The sequence below is a fragment of the Aspergillus puulaauensis genome, chromosome 4, assembly GCF_016861865.1.
Source record: "Aspergillus puulaauensis MK2 DNA, chromosome 4, nearly complete sequence".
NCBI lineage: Eukaryota > Fungi > Ascomycota > Eurotiomycetes > Eurotiales > Aspergillaceae > Aspergillus > Aspergillus puulaauensis.
In genome coordinates, this window is record NC_054860.1 from 2,045,942 (window position 1) to 2,061,625 (window position 15,684).

A 15,684-nucleotide genomic window follows, 5' to 3' on the forward strand; every position below is an offset into this window, starting at 1 on the left:
TTTCGACTTCGATTCGTTTCGGTCTGACTTGGAGTTGTTGGTTGTTGTTGTGATGGGATTGCATATGGGCGGCTGGGCCCGGCCCTATCTTGTGACAATATATGGCAGTTCATAATTCAGTGTACCCTTTCTGCGTTAATATCTACCTTACCTATACCAATCCATGTATCTCGGTCTCCTCTTACTGTATATATGCACTTATACGTACTTGATTTTCCAGCTCAGCTACAGCTTTCCTATTCAAGACACCGCCGCTTTCGTAAGGGCGCTTAGGGGTCTGCTTAGTAAGTATTTTATATTATAGATATACTACTTACTAGGTACTTAGTATCTATTTAGTAAGTAATTATATATATTTAAGAAGCTGTTTACCTTATCTATTCTATATAAATACTAAGAGGTAAGGGAGTAAGTAAGTATAAAAGAGATCTAATAGATTAGGCAATCTTCTTATTATAGATATAACTAGGACTAGAGACACTTATCAGATCTCTATATAAGTATATATATAATGGAATAAGAGAGAAAGCAGGAAGGATTAGAGCAGGAAGTAAGAAGACCATGAACTAATCCTGGTTCGCAGAACCCAGATACAGGTGCGACAGATAAAGGCCTAGGGAGTAGGCCCACACAGGAAATCTTATGTTATGTCCACAAAGTAGCACAGAGTTCGGCAGATATTCTAGACTTAGAGTCCAGTCAGATCGTGTAAAGACAGAATCATCCTCAACTTATGTCCTAACGGCTCACTTGGTAGCCTCCATGCCCTTCCACCTAGCCCTCAGGCTATGAGCAGCGGCCTTTGGCTTGCGGTCCCTAGTAAAGAGGCCCTTCTTATTGCCATCCACGCGCGTGGTAGCAACGTTAGTCTGAAAGTCAGCAAAGTTCCACATCTGTTCTCCAGTTACCGAGTCAAATCGGTCAAAGACTCGATGGTACATCTCAAGGAATTTGACCTCAAACTCTTCACTCCATGGCAGATTGAAAATAGAATGGAGACCAGCAAGTGTATCAGCACCATATTCAGTAAAGATAATTGGCTTCTGCGGAAATTTCTCAACCCAGCCGTGAAGCTCCTTCTCTAAGGCTGCCTCGGCTTCCGCGAGATCTCCGGTCTGTATGTACCAACCGTAATACCGGTTAAGGCAAACGACATCAAACAAGTCAGAGATCCGGTCAACATCATACGTTCCCAACATCGAATTTATGAAAACAATAGGGCGATGGGGGTCAAGATCACGCGCGAGTTGAACGAGAGGCTTGAAATATTCACGAGCCCCTTCTTCATCAGAGGCAGGTTCGTTTGCAATTGACCACATCACCACACTCGGGTGGTTCTTGTCCCGGGCCACGAGTTCTCGAATAGCTTGCGCATGAGCCTTGCGGGTGTTGTTATTAATCTTGTCGGGTGCAAACGTTCCTGGGCTGGGGATATCAAGGCTAGTAGCGTAGCTGAGGCCGACAGCAGGTGTTTCATCAATCACAACAATTCCATGACGGTCCGCGAACTCCATGACCTCCTCGGCATAGGGGTAGTGTGAGGTGCGGAAGGAGTTGGCACCAATCCAATTGATAAGCTGGAAATCATGCACCATGTATACTTGATCATGGCCCTTGCCTCTGATTGGGCTATCTTCGTGCTTTCCAAATCCCTTGAAGTAGAATGGCTTGCCATTGATGAGGATCTGCCTGTTCTCAACCTTCACAGTGCGGACTCCCACAGCGAGTGTATACGTGTCGATGAGTTTGTGGTTCTCCCGATTAACAATATTGACCACAAATTGATATAGGTAAGCAGCACCGGGCTCCCATAAGTGGACAGAGTCAATAGTGGCGGTGCCATGAGGCCCGGTAGCATTTGATACAGTATGCCCGTCCTTATCAAGCACGGCGATCTCAAGATCCCCAAAGGTCTCATTTGAAGTTTGGATAGTGTAATTAATAAGCCCAGTCACACCATCAACACCAGTAACAACAGTGATGTCCTTGATGTACTGGCGGGGAACTGAATAAAGCCAAACAGAGCGGGCAAGACCGGCATAATTATAAAAGTCCTGGTGGTATGTCTGCACTCTTTTACCGGTAAGGGGCTGCACTTCGATTGTACCAGGAGGGATTGTCTCGTGTGTAAGCTCATTATTAACAGCAATAGTTAATCGGAATTTGTCACCTGCTGAGACAAGAGTTGTTATATCCGCTTCAAAGGGAGTATAGCCGCCCTCGTGCTCAGCAGCAAGATAGTTGTTAATATAAATCCGGCCCTTATGGGTTGCCGCTTCCACGCGTACCAGGTACTGCTCCTGGGACCACCCTCGTGGGATAATCACCTCCCGCTGATAATACACCCAGCCAACGTGGTTGTGGATGTCGGGATCCTCGAAGATATCGTTATATGAGGCTGGGACAGGGCATTCAAGACCCTTAGGTAATGGTGCTGTCCATGGCGATGCAGTCTCGTTGCCATCACCAAGGGCAAAGTCCCACAGCCCATCAAGAGAGACAAGTTCACGAGTAACGGTGCTCTGTGGTTTCAGCTGGATAACAAGAGGTTCATCATGGACCGACTGATTGCGTGGCTGACGGGCAACAGAAGGAATAGCCAACGAAACAGGAATAAGCGAGAACAACGAAAGACATTGCAGAAATCTCATGGTTGCGAGTAGGTGCTCTTGCAAGGGGGATTTTATCTGGACGAGATATGGATACCAGGAAAAGACGCAATCCAATTTATACCTCTCCTTAGGTGCAGGACGGCAATTGTTCTCCTACAACATCGGCGACTGAACACCATCTCGGGTTCTGTAAAATAGACTAGATGGTCGGTTACACTTAATATGAGGGTTTTGTTGGAATAGTTGGATTCCTTGGTTTGCTTGTGGGGGTGAGATCTGGAGAGAGACACGGCATTCGTGTGGAGATGAGGGATAACATCATCATATAAGTTGCCGGTATGCTTGTTTTGCCGATGTTTGATCGCTTAATCTCCCATTCCCGTCCTAATTGCTCTTGCACATGTCTCCTATGAGATGAAAGAAGTATTCTCAAATACCGAAAGGCAAATAGCAAGCTCACCTCATTACTTCCTGTCCTATTGAACCACCCTGAGTTTGTTTCCCCCATCTTTACCAAAGATAGAGTCCGTGCCCACAGTTGAACCCCACTCCTGGAATGGCAGACGGTCTCAAGCATATATAAACGGGGATATTTTATATGCTGGAAGAGATATTTAGCGGCAGTGGGCAGTTTTAGAAGGCATAAATACACACCAACGGCCATCCTCCCAAACAACAGAGAAATAATTTGACAGCATGATTTAATTTGGGCACCACATCAACATCAGCATTGGAATGAGGAGGCTATTCACTGCTACTGCCAAGGATAAACCTTGTTTGACAGGATCAGACTATTAAATGTCTGTGCATCTAAGTTTGGCCTAGACAACAATGCATAAATCACACACCCCTCGATCTACTGGACCAACGCAGTCGCACTTAAAATTCACGCAGACATAGCAGGTGCACGCCGTGGGGGTTCTGTGGGCCGACTATATTTTAAGCTTTGGACGACGTCGTCCATGCTAGTACTTGTTTTAGCTAAGCGCCCGAACTATTTAGGCATTCCTCAAAACAACACGCCTACTACTGTAAGGCATATTCCAGGGTTGGACATTCGTCGAGTCTGATTACCATGTAACCACATCATTGCAGCGTCTTGAACACATAGTAGGTGGCGAAAGCCTATTACTCTACCCGTTGTACGCAATGTTCTCCGTATCGTCGTCTGGAAACAGATATACAAGTGGACTTGAAACCTTTAATAAATATCTTTTATAGAACAGAGAAACTAGAAGGCCTTTCCTCCGATAACTCCAGCGGCATTCACTGCACCATCCAGAGTGCCAAAGTGTGATACAGTCTTCTCGGTCCAGTTGTCAACTTGCTTGCTCTTGCTGACATCCAGGACTTGTGAGAATACCTGTGCTGGGTCGTGCGTGGCACCTGTAATCGCAATCATAGAATTCCGCAGCGGTTCTTCTTTGATATCGGCTATGGAAATGCGTGCGCCTTACTCGTACAAGTATTTGGCTGTGGCACACCCAATACCCGAGCCGGCGCTAGAAGCAGCGATCACTTTGTTGTTTAGGGAACCCATCTTTCTGTTGTTTTGCTTCTTCTCTTCCTGTCTTCGCTAATTACAGTGGACACCACTGCTCTTCTTTATAAGTGCTTGCTGACTCGTCAGGCATTGTCCGCTAAACCTATTGTAACTTGGAATTCAAGTAAATATTCGACGATGGGCCTGGGGATCGGATGAAGCGGAGAATGAATACAACCAAACAAACTAAGAAGCTGCTAGTAGGACATGCAATCCACTCAGAATCGGCCGACCTTTTCCCACCAGTGGGCCTACCGTCGGCCATGAGGTCGGTCTGGCCAGGCAGTGTTGTCGGGGTCATGCAACCCCAACCCCGTACTCGTTCCCCGCCGGGACGAGGACGTCCAGGCAACATAGGAGGAAAGGAGCACTAGATAGAGAGTCACAGAAGCAGAAGCGTGCACGGCAGAGCGCCTATATACGGTAAATTAAGAAAGACTTGTCCAATGCACGGCAGGAAATTGACTATCTCTGTAGTGTAGTTCAGGCTATACAGGACGAATCAATTTCGTGTATACGTAACATCAATATGATTCTAACACGCACTCGATATCTCCCTCCCCCCATCCAACTCAAAAGTACAGCTTTGACGACAGCTGAGTGGGCTGCAGGAGGCCTATACTCTCGGGTTTCGCCTTCCGCAGTGCAAGAGCTCCCCCGCATAGATTGCTACTGCCAGCCGAGGATATATGAATCCTTTTCCGAGTGCTTTGAGGGTACTGTCTTCAAGAGCCTGATTAAATTAAACAGGGGTCTTATATCTAACCTACTAATCCCTTGCACCCCCGAGCTTGCTGATATTTTGTGCATTACTAGAGACCCGGGGAATCCGGTGTCGGAGATATTATATGAGTTGTGCTAGTTACTATTAGAGATTAGATAAGTCTCTTGAATAATAGGAAATAGCATATAGTCTACCCTCTGTTGGGCCCCTTAAGGAGAGTATTTTCCTTGACTAATATTCACTAACTTTTCTCATATAGCTCTCAATAAATCTGCTCCGCCAGTTGGGGCGCGCTTGAACCTTTGACTTGGACAATCCAGCTTCCTATATTAAGTATAGAGCTTTTTAGTCAAGACAAGATCAGATTATATAAAGAATCTGACTTCCCCGGAAACTGTATGAGTACTATGAAGTTACAGTGAGGCCTGACTATACTGAGATTTATCCCTATAAGAAAGCTTATTTAGGATGATGTAAGTAATAAAACCGAAAGGCTAGCATTACTATAAGATAGCATCTCGCGGCCCTAGTGCCCACTAGCTAAGTAGCGTACATAGTACTGTAAGAGACACGCGGAGCAAGATCCTTATTCTTTATAATAGATTAAGAAGATTATCAGATACTACTACTAGGTAACGACCATAGATATTCCAGGGTTCCCAGTATAGTTTATAAAAGCTATAGCCTCCCTGTCACCACTGGTAGTACTATGCAGCTGAATAGCTTATAAGACCAAGTTAGTCCCTCTGAGATGCCAGCATTCTTCAAAGATGCATCAAAGTAGTTGAATAAGGCTTCGAACTCGGCCTCTGAGTGCTATTGACCAGTGCCACGATTTTCAAATCCAGGCCAATGTGGCCGGTGATGAACACAAGTGATGTCGTGGGCGATATACATAATGTCTCAATGCAACAATTTTATCTGGACGCATAGGTTTATCAATTACTTGTTAAAATACTCATACAGGTCACTGCGCTGGTGATTTGCTGGGTTGGTGGGCCATGTGAGATGCAGTATTCATTCTGTATGGTCTAACGGTATAAGTAACAATGATTAGCTGGTCCTATAGTACGACTCAGATCTACTTAGTAAGTAGAAAGCGGCGAGGGGTAAGCACTAAAACAGAAAGGAAAGGCCATCAACCCGGCTAGAAAATCTAGTATATATGGACTGGGGGAAGATCATACATTTAGTTTTCATGTTCAACGACTGAGGTGAGGTCGAGAGAATATGATACCCATTTTGGAATATTGATTTACCAGAAGGCTTTCGCCGGTTTCATCTGCCTTCCTGAACAAAATATTTATTCGCTAAATAGTGATAATTGCCGCCAGAAATCATGGGAAGATAGTAAAGTATCCATCACTCATACATACATACACGCATACGTTAAACAGGTCTAACATGGCAAAAAGCAAGGTTTCAAAACAGGGTCAGTAGAAGCGAAAAATGGGTGAATTTACAAGCACCACCGAAGGAAAGGCCACTTATGAATCAGGTGTATACACCGCATCCTTGCAAAGGAGGACGACTTTCTTGAAGAACCGGCGCCACTCAAGCGGATCGCCCTTGCCCTTCATGAATTCGATCTCGAAGAGGCCCTCGGAGACGCACTCGATAAGCACCTTCCCATGCAGGGGACACATCCTCCCGTCTCTGGTGATGACTCGAATCATGGCCGAGTTGTCACCAGGGGAGACGCCAGGGACAGTGGGAACAGGGACACCGAGGCGGTGCAGTGCCTCACAGATAAGAGGGACCAGGAGCTTGAGTTCCCAGGCGGAGAAGAAGCGAGTCATAGAGCGGGAGGGGACGATGTCGTGGAATCGCTGGGCGTTTTGGGTCCGGCTGAGTGGAACGGAGGGGCGTTGCGAGAATTGCGAGAAGGTGGGTTCGTCTTCTAAAATTTCCGGGCTGAGACTGCTTGGTGGCGGTTTGCCTGTCGGTTGGCTCGACGAGAAAATCTCTGTGAGGTGCGGCGTGTCCCAGTCGATCATCATGTCGCCTCTAGGTACTTCGGGTTGGGTAGATGAGATTCTGTGCTCCGCGCCTAGGTCGTCACCGATATCGATGTCCATTCGGTCTGCGCCGAAACTACCGCCGTTCATGGGTCGGGACACAGATTGGGAGAGGTCGATGTGTAGAGATTCGAACATGGACGTGGCTATCTTGATCGGGTCGTGCAGTCTGCCGTCTGGGGTGAGGTTTTTGTTGTGACGGGTAAACCAAGGATGTCTTCTGACATCTTCTAAGGAAAATCTATTGTGGGAATCGACGTTCAGCATGCCGCGAATTAGTGATAATGTTGCGGTGGGCAATTTCTGCCATAGTTCATCGGATGTGCGGGCGTTTTTCGTAACGTATTCGTGAAATTCATAGCTGTCCTCCGTCGGGGTATCCCAGGGTGTATTTCCGGCAAGGAGGACAAAAAGAACAATCCCACAAGACCAGACGTCCGCGACGTCAGGGCGGTACCCAGATCCCTTCGTTTGATTCCGCGTGCTACAGATGATAACCTCCGGCGCGATGTACGGGGGGCTACCGCAGAAGGTGGTGGACAGCTTGGTGCCTCCCTTGTATTCGAAAAGCGTCGCCAGGCCAAAATCCGCGATTTTCAGATTGCCATCCGCTGTCAAGAGAATATTCTCTGGCTTAATGTCCCGATGTCCTACACCCTTCGAGTGCATGTACCCTACCGCGCTTACAAGCTGGGAGAAATATACATGGCCGATGTCCTCACCGACGCCCTCGTCCGCTTCAATTTTGTCAAAGAGGTCCCCTCCTTCGGCTAGCTCCATCGCAATCCATCGCCAGGCCCCATCCTCCCCGGTTTGGAAAAAGGAAATGATGTTGTTATGGTCGCCAATATGTTTGTGTACCGTTGCTTCCATGAGCAACTGTCGAGGACTGATCTTGCCATGGCGAGCGGCGTAGTCTTTGTTGATGAACTTGACAGCGAAGACAGGGTTATCGGCGTTCAGAGGGCACGCTTTTTTCAAACTTGCGGGAACAAAGGCATCAGCACAGTTCACTAAGAATAGAAGAACACGTAAATGGCGATAAATTATACCTAGCATAAGCGCCCTGGCCGAAGGTCTTAGAGACTATTCGAAAGGGGAGGTCGATGGGCAATGGCGCCAACTGAGAGTGGTGCATCTTGCAAGTCCTTCAAATCGGGAAATTCGACGAGGTCTGGGCTGAAAGAATCGACTAGCGAAAAGCATCGATCATTTTTTTTATTGTATTCTTTGTGTTTCTGGGGATGCAAGGGCAAAAGGCTGACGAGATTGAGACGCGGTGGTCGGGACGCGGCGAAAGCCACTTTATCCTTTTTCGGAAGTGTGTTGATTGGACTCGATTCAGCCGGTCGCAGAGCATCGTCGCTACGGGCTGAAACCCGGCAATCCAACTAAGTTTCTGAGCCAGCTCTCGACCGAGCACAATAGATGGACTTGGTCAGGATGATGGAGATTCATTTTGGCAACGAAAATGTCATACATCATACATATGCGATCCGCGGTAATCCCCGCCGCAAGAGCGTTTTATGCAGGAGACGGCCGGCACAAGATGTCGTTTCAGACATAATAAATCAGAGCATGCAGGGCAATACCTTCCAAAAAAAAAAAAATGTATATATATTTAGAAAAATTACCTGAGCTTCATGTTAAGCACAGAAGCATGGCCACAAGAACAAAGAAAGGTCGGATGGACCGGTCAGATGGTTGCTGTGGTAAACAAAAGGCGCTTGCAAGGCTGGCGCTCCTCACGCCCCCTCTCTCCTCTCCTCTCCTCTCCAGCCTCTGCTTTCCTCAGCCCAATCTCTTTGTCTTGCATTCTCACGCTGCATCCAAGTTCCAACTCTCATTTTCCCGCTATTATTGTCTTACAAGTCAGATACGCGACATTCCGACCCAGATCTTGCCCTGACTGCATCGAAGTCGCATTTGGTTGGACCGCCCATTCCAACCGCCCGTGCTTCTGCTTCCGGATCCAGCCGCCATTCCAAAGCAACCCTGATCCTTTCCTGCTACCACCTTAACCTTACTGCTACTCAAGCTCTGGACTTTTTGGCCCTTTTCTTTTCGGTCCTCCTTTTTTCTTTTCGCCAGTGACCTCTTTTGCCGTCGTCCTCTACATACACCTCAACCTCTACTGCGTGAACAAACACAATGGATTACACCATGGAGGACACCCAGAACTCGGCACCTAACGCGCACGAGGCCTCGAAGCTTGGCCCTTCGAGCCAGCGGAATGATACACAGGGCGTGACCAAGCGGTATGTGCATTTTGACAGCGAGCTTCCAGAACTGCACAAGCTAACGTTTGGCCCTCTTAGCCTGCAATCTGAACTGATGCAGCTCATGGTTTCTCCTTCCCCGGGCATCTCAGCTTTCCCCGACGCCGACGGAAACCTTCTTTCCTGGATTGCTACCATCACCGGCCCGTCAGAAACTCCCTATGAGGGCTTGACATTCAAGCTATCCTTTTCGTTCCCCAACAACTACCCGTACTCGCCGCCCACTGTGCTCTTCAAGTCTCCGATCTACCATCCGAATGTCGACTTCTCGGGCCGCATCTGTCTGGATATTCTTCGTGACAAATGGAGTGCCGTGTACAACGTACAAAACGTCCTCCTCAGCCTGCAGAGTCTTCTTGGGGAACCGAACAAGTAGGATCACGCCTTTTGACATCTCATATATCACTGTTATGCTAACGTCTGAATAGCGCAAGTCCTCTCAATGCCCAGGCAGCTGATCTCTGGGATACCAACCAGGAGGAGTACAAGCGCCACGTCCTGGCCAGGCACCGTGACATTGAGGATGTTGAATAGATCCCCTTGTCTCTAGATCTTTTCCCCCTTCAGGCGTTAATTGGTTGATGTTCATTTTGGTAGCATTGCATTGAACTGGGGTCTGGGTTGATATTTTGTTTACCCTTTTAGTGGCCGGAACCTGTTCTTCTCGACAAGAACTGGGACTGAACTTGGTCTGTCCATGTCAAAGCTGGGGAAACGGAGTTTTCGGAAGCAAGGAGTTTCCCTGCACGCCACCATCTTAGCCGATGGTTAGTTATTCTTTTGTTCCATAGGTCTTGATTCCAAGTCTAGGTATAGTACTTCAACAAGTATTCTTATAGTCTAATGTATAGAATGGGATAGTATTGACAAGCCTATGCCTGCACGTGACGGCAGTCTAGGCCTGCAGATCGCGGGGAAATAATAAAACGGCCGCTTGACCCTCCTACCAACATCAGGACCATGCGCCCTATCGTACATTTTGCAGTGAGCTAGGCGAGAGAAACTGCGCCGCCCTCAATGGTGGCCCTCGAAATTCTGCCTCATGGAGAAGCTGCCTGTGGAAATCCTCACCAAAATCATCGACTGTAAGGACCACATGCCCCTCCTGATTGAACTTTTTACCCCACACCACTCTGTTCGACAGAATCGGTTCCTGACACAGCGTGAACCCCTTTAGATCTCACGCCACCAGAGCAGGTCCAGCTTCAGTCAGTCTCCAAACGCTTCTTCGCTCTAGCACGCGACAATAATATATGGAGACTTCACTCCTACGAGAACACCTGGGCTGCTCTGTCAGCCGCTCGCCCTAAAAATGGAGCGTCTGAAAGCCTTGTCTCGCATCCCACCACATCTCTGAGCTCACTCGGGCAGCCGTCACTTCGCTCCCTGATCCAACCGCAATCGAACAATGCCAACTGGGACAACTCAAGTCAGCCGACGTTCGGGGAGAGAGCGAGGGCAGCTGCTGCTTGGGATCCGTCGGCTGAGGGTGAGGATGTTGATTGGTATTCAGAGTACATCGCTCGGAATGGGCCGATTTCACTCAGCTGGCTGCAGCAGCCGTTTTCAAGGACGCCGGGTGGTGGGAAAACCTACATCGAAGCCAAGGGGATGGGGCTGCTCAAGGACTTTAGTTTGGCTAGGCAGAACAAGGTCGTGTCGCCCTTGAGCGATGGCAGTGTTTGCGTTTGGGATCTTAACCATTCCCACGCCATCGGATCTCGGGCTACGAAGGGAAGTATAATTGGGACGAGTGCACCGGGGATTTTGACGGTTGATATGTCTCAAAGAAAGGAGAACCCTGCGGCCAAGTCCGCGCTGGAGTTCATAAATCTGGGTGAATGCGTTAGTGTGGATTCGATCCGCCAACGCGCTTATTTAGCTGTTGGGCATGTTGTGAATGAAGTCGATCTTGAGACTCTGAAGATCATTTCTCAACAACGCTATCCATGGTCGGTCTTTGCCTTATCTCAGGAAACAGACTACTCGGTGCCATTGACTTTGGCGACCACATTGAGTTTGCATATCTATGACGGTAGACTTTCAAAAACAGAAGAGGAAGAAGCAATTAACCTGCGCTGCGAGCAGCCGAACGTTTCGCTAGTTCCAGAGTCCTTGATTTATACTCCCCCAGATTCGCCGCTTCTGCAATTCCAACCAAACGGCAGGCCACCGCACCGCATTCGAAGCCCTGATCTCTCGGAGACGAGTGATAATTATGCCCCATTGTTCCAACCCGGACCTCTGGCGGTTCTACACCCTCCCGCACCTCACGTGAACTCAATATTTCTTGCAGGCCGCTTTCCGAGTATACTTCAGTATGACCGCCGGTACTTTCCTCGGTTGCAAAGCACTATTCACTCAGGCGGGCGGCTTTGTGGGCTTGTTTCTGTCCCTGCACCCCAGTTCCCGCTATTCTCCAACTCGAAGTACCCAGATTCGTCCACTGTCGTAGCATGTGGGGAGTACAACGGCAAGGGGTCCCTCGAATTATATCGTCTCACTGCGACTGGTGAAATGAATGAAACCGGGCCCTCAGCTTGCTCCTCAACTCTCGCAACATCATACCAAAATCGACAAAGCGTGGCTAGCTCGAAAATCCTTTCCGTGCAATCTCACGGTACTCGGATTGTATACTCCGACGGAGACGGCAATATAAAATGGGTTGAGCGTGACGGGCGCACCGAAGTCCGCCGCCTGAACATCAACTCATACCGACAACGTCCAAATAACCAGGCCAACTCCCATAACGACGACGAGGCACACGATGTAACTGGACTCTGGGCTAACGTATCCCGCGCCCAAAACGACGGGGATGTTGCACGAAAGATTCTTCCAACCGGCGGAAATCTTACCGGGGATGAACTTCTCGTGTGGACAGGAGAACGTCTAGGCCGAGTTAGATTCTCCGATGTACCAGACGCCGATGAGCTCGGCGAGGACGACGAGATGTCTCTGGATGGAGATGTTGATGATGCTACACAGGAGGAAGTTCGATCTAGAAAGCGTGAGCTGCAAGCGCGCGAGCGAGAATACTCGAAGATGATGCGACGAGCCCTGCAGACGCAAGCTGATGAGGTGCGGCGCATGGGCGATTTCGGTGTTTAACTTTCTAGCGTCAGGTCGTAGGTCCCAGCAAGACTGCCTTTCAGCGCAACTTATTTTCAGTTGTTATGAATTTTAGCGGAATATATCGCATGTTTAGATAGCTTTCAATTATATATATAGATCCTTTCTTTTGATTTCGGTTGCGAGGATATATTTTGCTTTGGCCGTTACACTTACAGTGAAGATATATTTTCTCAACTAGCAATAATGTGAACATTTATACATTAGACGCAACTGTCTTGACATTTCTACTACCTATTTAGGTAGTTCACTGGTCAATGACCTCGGATTACACATCACCGTTGCTTTTGCTGTCTAGGCCTCGGCGTGAACGCAACCGCGGGAAGTGGCAGGTGGATAATGTGGGTGGATTTGATAGTTAACTAACGACTGTGCCGACTGACAAACCATTTGCAAATCGGCTTCCTTGACCTTCGGTGTGTATCTTCTTCGCCTGGACATTCCTCGATTGCGTTATTTCACATACCCGACCCTGTCACTTTCTAACTATCTAAAAAGATTATACCCGCCCAGTCTCTGCTGAAGAAAAGAGCAAGCACCCGTAGCGATTCCGACCCCGCAATCCCGAGATCTCCGAACCTCCGCCGTGACTCAAAATCCGCCACCCATCCTCGTCTTTACGGTATCACTCGAAAGTTCAAAGCGCCCAATTGGTTTTGTATAAATACGTGGATTAGACGCTTGGCTAGGTTTTATATCCCAGTCGAACCCGAAATTTGTCTTTGATCGAGGTCGAGATCTCCGAGCAAGAATCTCCAAAATGCCTTCGCCGACGGACCCCGCGCTTCAGTTCGACTCCATTGAGGACACAATCACAGCTTTCAGTGAGTCGCTTGTGTTTTTATTTGAATTCCATACTGTCTCCTCGATTGCCACTGGGCTATAAGACAGCCAGTGTCGTCTGCTTAGCGGCTTCCAACCGAGCGGGGCTAATTGTTCAATCCGCATACAGAGAATGGGGAGTTCATTATCGTACTGGATTCACAAGACCGCGAGAATGAAGGTGACCTAATAATCGCCGCGGAGTCTATCACAGACGCGCAAATGGCATTCTTAGTTCGTTATACCAGGTTAGTACTCTGGCTTCTTCGAATTGAACCCCAATACGGAAGCGCATTCATTGTTCTAGCGTCCTATCTTCACAATGCTGACAATCGCGCCCTATAAAGTGGTTTAATCTGCGCCCCCATCACACCGGAGATCGCCAACCGGCTCCAGCTCCCCCAGATGGTCATCGAGAACACCGACCCCAAAGGCACCGCATACACCGTTTCCATAGACTCCGCCGACTCCTCCGTCACAACCGGTATCTCAGCCCAAGATCGCGCTCTAGCCTGCCGAACCCTCGCGTCCCCGTCTGCCTCCCCCGACGACTTCCGAAGGCCAGGCCACATCATCCCTCTCCAAGCGAAGGCCGGCGGCGTGCGCCAACGGAAAGGCCACACCGAAGCTGCTGTTGAGTTCTGTAGACTGGCGGGTAAGGCGCCCGCTGGTGTAATTGCAGAGTTGGTTGAGGACGGCGAGATCGTGGAGGGTGTCCCTGAGATCTCCGGGAATAATGGCATGATGAGGCGCGACGGGTGCTTGAAGTTTGGCCGCAAGTGGGGGATCAAGGTGTGCACTATTGAGGATCTGGTTGAGTATGTTGAGCGGACGGAGAGTGTTAACGGGAAACACTGATCGATCAACTGATCGATTGCCTGTTTTCTCCTGCTATTGTACATTTTGAGGTTTCCTTTTACAGCATTACGATGCATTCTGGCATTTTTTTCTTTGATTTTCTCTATTTTTGGGGTGTGAGTGGTTCATGTCTCATTTCTATAGCTTCTGTGTTTTCAGTCTGGGTTTGGATTCCTTGCCCTTTCTACTGCTAGAGAAGTTGGTCAGGGAAGAGAAGATCGAAATATCATTCATGGAATAGATTAGACGAGTGAAATGTGGTCTACGATGTGTATGACAGCTGATTTCATAATTCATGCGATTCGGTCTTGTGGAGTGGTTTGACAGGTGATGCCTCGGCTGTTGAGTTGACAAACCCAGGGCTTATTCTCGAGGACGCCTTGTATACGCCGTACAGCTGCAATAAACTAGGAAAACGTAGTGTCCTCGATTTATAACTAGGGTATCAATCTTTATTTTTTTTGAATTAGTTAAATATAATGTTTTACAACAGTGGCCGGAAACAACTGGAACGGAAGTCTAGAGTTCTGAGATGTCCTTGGCCACTTGAACAAACCGAACGCCGTTAAATGCACGATGAATGGCAGCTGATAATTGTAGTGTAATTCAGGGCTCAGAAGGAGAGCTGCTGAATAACCCAACAAGCATAGCCTCGGTTTTAAGAAAGAAGGCAAGGCATGGCTGAAGCCCTACCGTTTGAGGTGCGAGTAATCACGCAAAACACCCATCATATGAGTGTTGGTGGTTTTACCACTGCGACGAGGCTTTTTAACTTTCTTGTGTTCCACCTTTGGACGCGGCTTGATGACCTTATTCTTATTTGTCGGGGTGATACCAGCTTTCTCTAGTTCTTCCTTGACAACCTGTTGTTCAGGAATCTTGATCTTCTCCCAGATCTGCTTGAACTCGTCATCAAAATACTGGATCAGCGAAGGATCGTTGGCCCAGACCATCTTCGCATGGTCGTCCTTCTTGTTTCGCGTGACGAGCAGCTTGCCCTCCTTCTCCAACTTATTGATTGCATCCTCGACATTCGCCCAACCCTCTCTGAGCTCCCGAACAATCATCCCAACTCCCGTAGACTGTGCTTGCAGTTTCTGAAGAAGCTGTTCCTCATTACGGATATCGTGCGGCGGACGGAAGCCGAATGTGCCCTCTCCATTGGCTCCGCTAGGGTCAAATTGCACCTTCTCATGCATCTGCAAGATACTCCGCAGTGCCTGGATATAGCCCTGGTCATTCGCCCGATGTTGCAGGGAAAGGTAGGAAACGATATCGTTGAACGTAAGCGGGACGCCCTTGGTCTTCATATGCTCAATAGCAAAAACCACCTGAGTCATGATATCCTTGCCCGTGCCTGTATTGGCAGGCTGGGAATACACGATGTCCGCATCATGGCGCTTCTTCTTTTGTTCATTATTACCACCACCAGGCGTGGGCGTAGAGGTTGACGAGGGAACCTGGGAACTGCCCGCAGAGTTATTGTGGATGAACCGTCGCTGCTGGGGCATGGACTTGGCATAGTCCATAACCCCCGCGTTGAAGTTCTTGAGTTGCTGCTGAAGGTGCGCCATGTTTGCTGTTTGCTGAGAGTTTGCGGCGAGGACCGTGACCAAGGTGCGGAGGGTTGGGAGTTGTGAAGAGGAGAGGCGAGACTGGGCTCGTCAGAGCCTGTGGGAGCTCTATACCAAGTTTGAGA

The 15,684-nt window shown here is 48.6% G+C and overlaps 7 protein-coding genes across 7 annotated transcripts; 3 read left to right on the plus strand and 4 right to left on the minus strand.

Moving 5' to 3' along the window:
- Positions 1–746: 746 nt before the first annotated feature.
- APUU_40829A (uncharacterized protein) lies at positions 747–2,651 on the minus strand (the record flags this gene model as incomplete). Its single annotated transcript, XM_041703945.1, has 1 exon — positions 747–2,651. One exon carries the CDS (start codon positions 2,649–2,651, stop codon positions 747–749), a length of 1,905 nt encoding a protein of 634 aa, XP_041556579.1.
- Positions 2,652–3,843: 1,192 nt separating this feature from the next.
- On the minus strand, positions 3,844–4,014 carry APUU_40830A (uncharacterized protein; the record flags this gene model as incomplete). Its single annotated transcript, XM_041703946.1, has 1 exon — positions 3,844–4,014. The coding sequence occupies one exon, from the start codon at positions 4,012–4,014 to the stop codon at positions 3,844–3,846; it is 171 nt and encodes a 56-aa protein (XP_041556580.1).
- A 2,352-nt stretch (positions 4,015–6,366) lies between these two features.
- Positions 6,367–8,035, minus strand: CHK1 (putative serine/threonine protein kinase; the record flags this gene model as incomplete). The annotated part of the gene is made up of 2 exons (XM_041703947.1): positions 6,367–7,879; positions 7,950–8,035. The coding sequence occupies 2 exons, from the start codon at positions 8,033–8,035 to the stop codon at positions 6,367–6,369; spliced, it is 1,599 nt and encodes a 532-aa protein (XP_041556581.1).
- A 1,013-nt stretch (positions 8,036–9,048) lies between these two features.
- UBC11 (putative ubiquitin conjugating enzyme (UbcK)) lies at positions 9,049–9,710 on the plus strand (the record flags this gene model as incomplete). The annotated part of the gene is made up of 3 exons (XM_041703948.1): positions 9,049–9,155; positions 9,216–9,548; positions 9,605–9,710. 3 exons carry the CDS (start codon positions 9,049–9,051, stop codon positions 9,708–9,710), a joined length of 546 nt encoding a protein of 181 aa, XP_041556582.1.
- A 508-nt stretch (positions 9,711–10,218) lies between these two features.
- On the plus strand, positions 10,219–12,284 carry APUU_40833S (uncharacterized protein; the record flags this gene model as incomplete). Its single annotated transcript, XM_041703949.1, has 2 exons — positions 10,219–10,261; positions 10,354–12,284. The coding sequence occupies 2 exons, from the start codon at positions 10,219–10,221 to the stop codon at positions 12,282–12,284; spliced, it is 1,974 nt and encodes a 657-aa protein (XP_041556583.1).
- A 781-nt stretch (positions 12,285–13,065) lies between these two features.
- On the plus strand, positions 13,066–13,985 carry RIB3 (3,4-dihydroxy-2-butanone-4-phosphate synthase RIB3; the record flags this gene model as incomplete). The annotated part of the gene is made up of 3 exons (XM_041703950.1): positions 13,066–13,129; positions 13,258–13,375; positions 13,475–13,985. 3 exons carry the CDS (start codon positions 13,066–13,068, stop codon positions 13,983–13,985), a joined length of 693 nt encoding a protein of 230 aa, XP_041556584.1.
- A 689-nt stretch (positions 13,986–14,674) lies between these two features.
- APUU_40835A (transcription factor TFIIE subunit TFA2) lies at positions 14,675–15,559 on the minus strand (the record flags this gene model as incomplete). The annotated part of the gene is made up of 1 exon (XM_041703951.1): positions 14,675–15,559. The coding sequence occupies one exon, from the start codon at positions 15,557–15,559 to the stop codon at positions 14,675–14,677; it is 885 nt and encodes a 294-aa protein (XP_041556585.1).
- Positions 15,560–15,684: the final 125 nt, after the last annotated feature.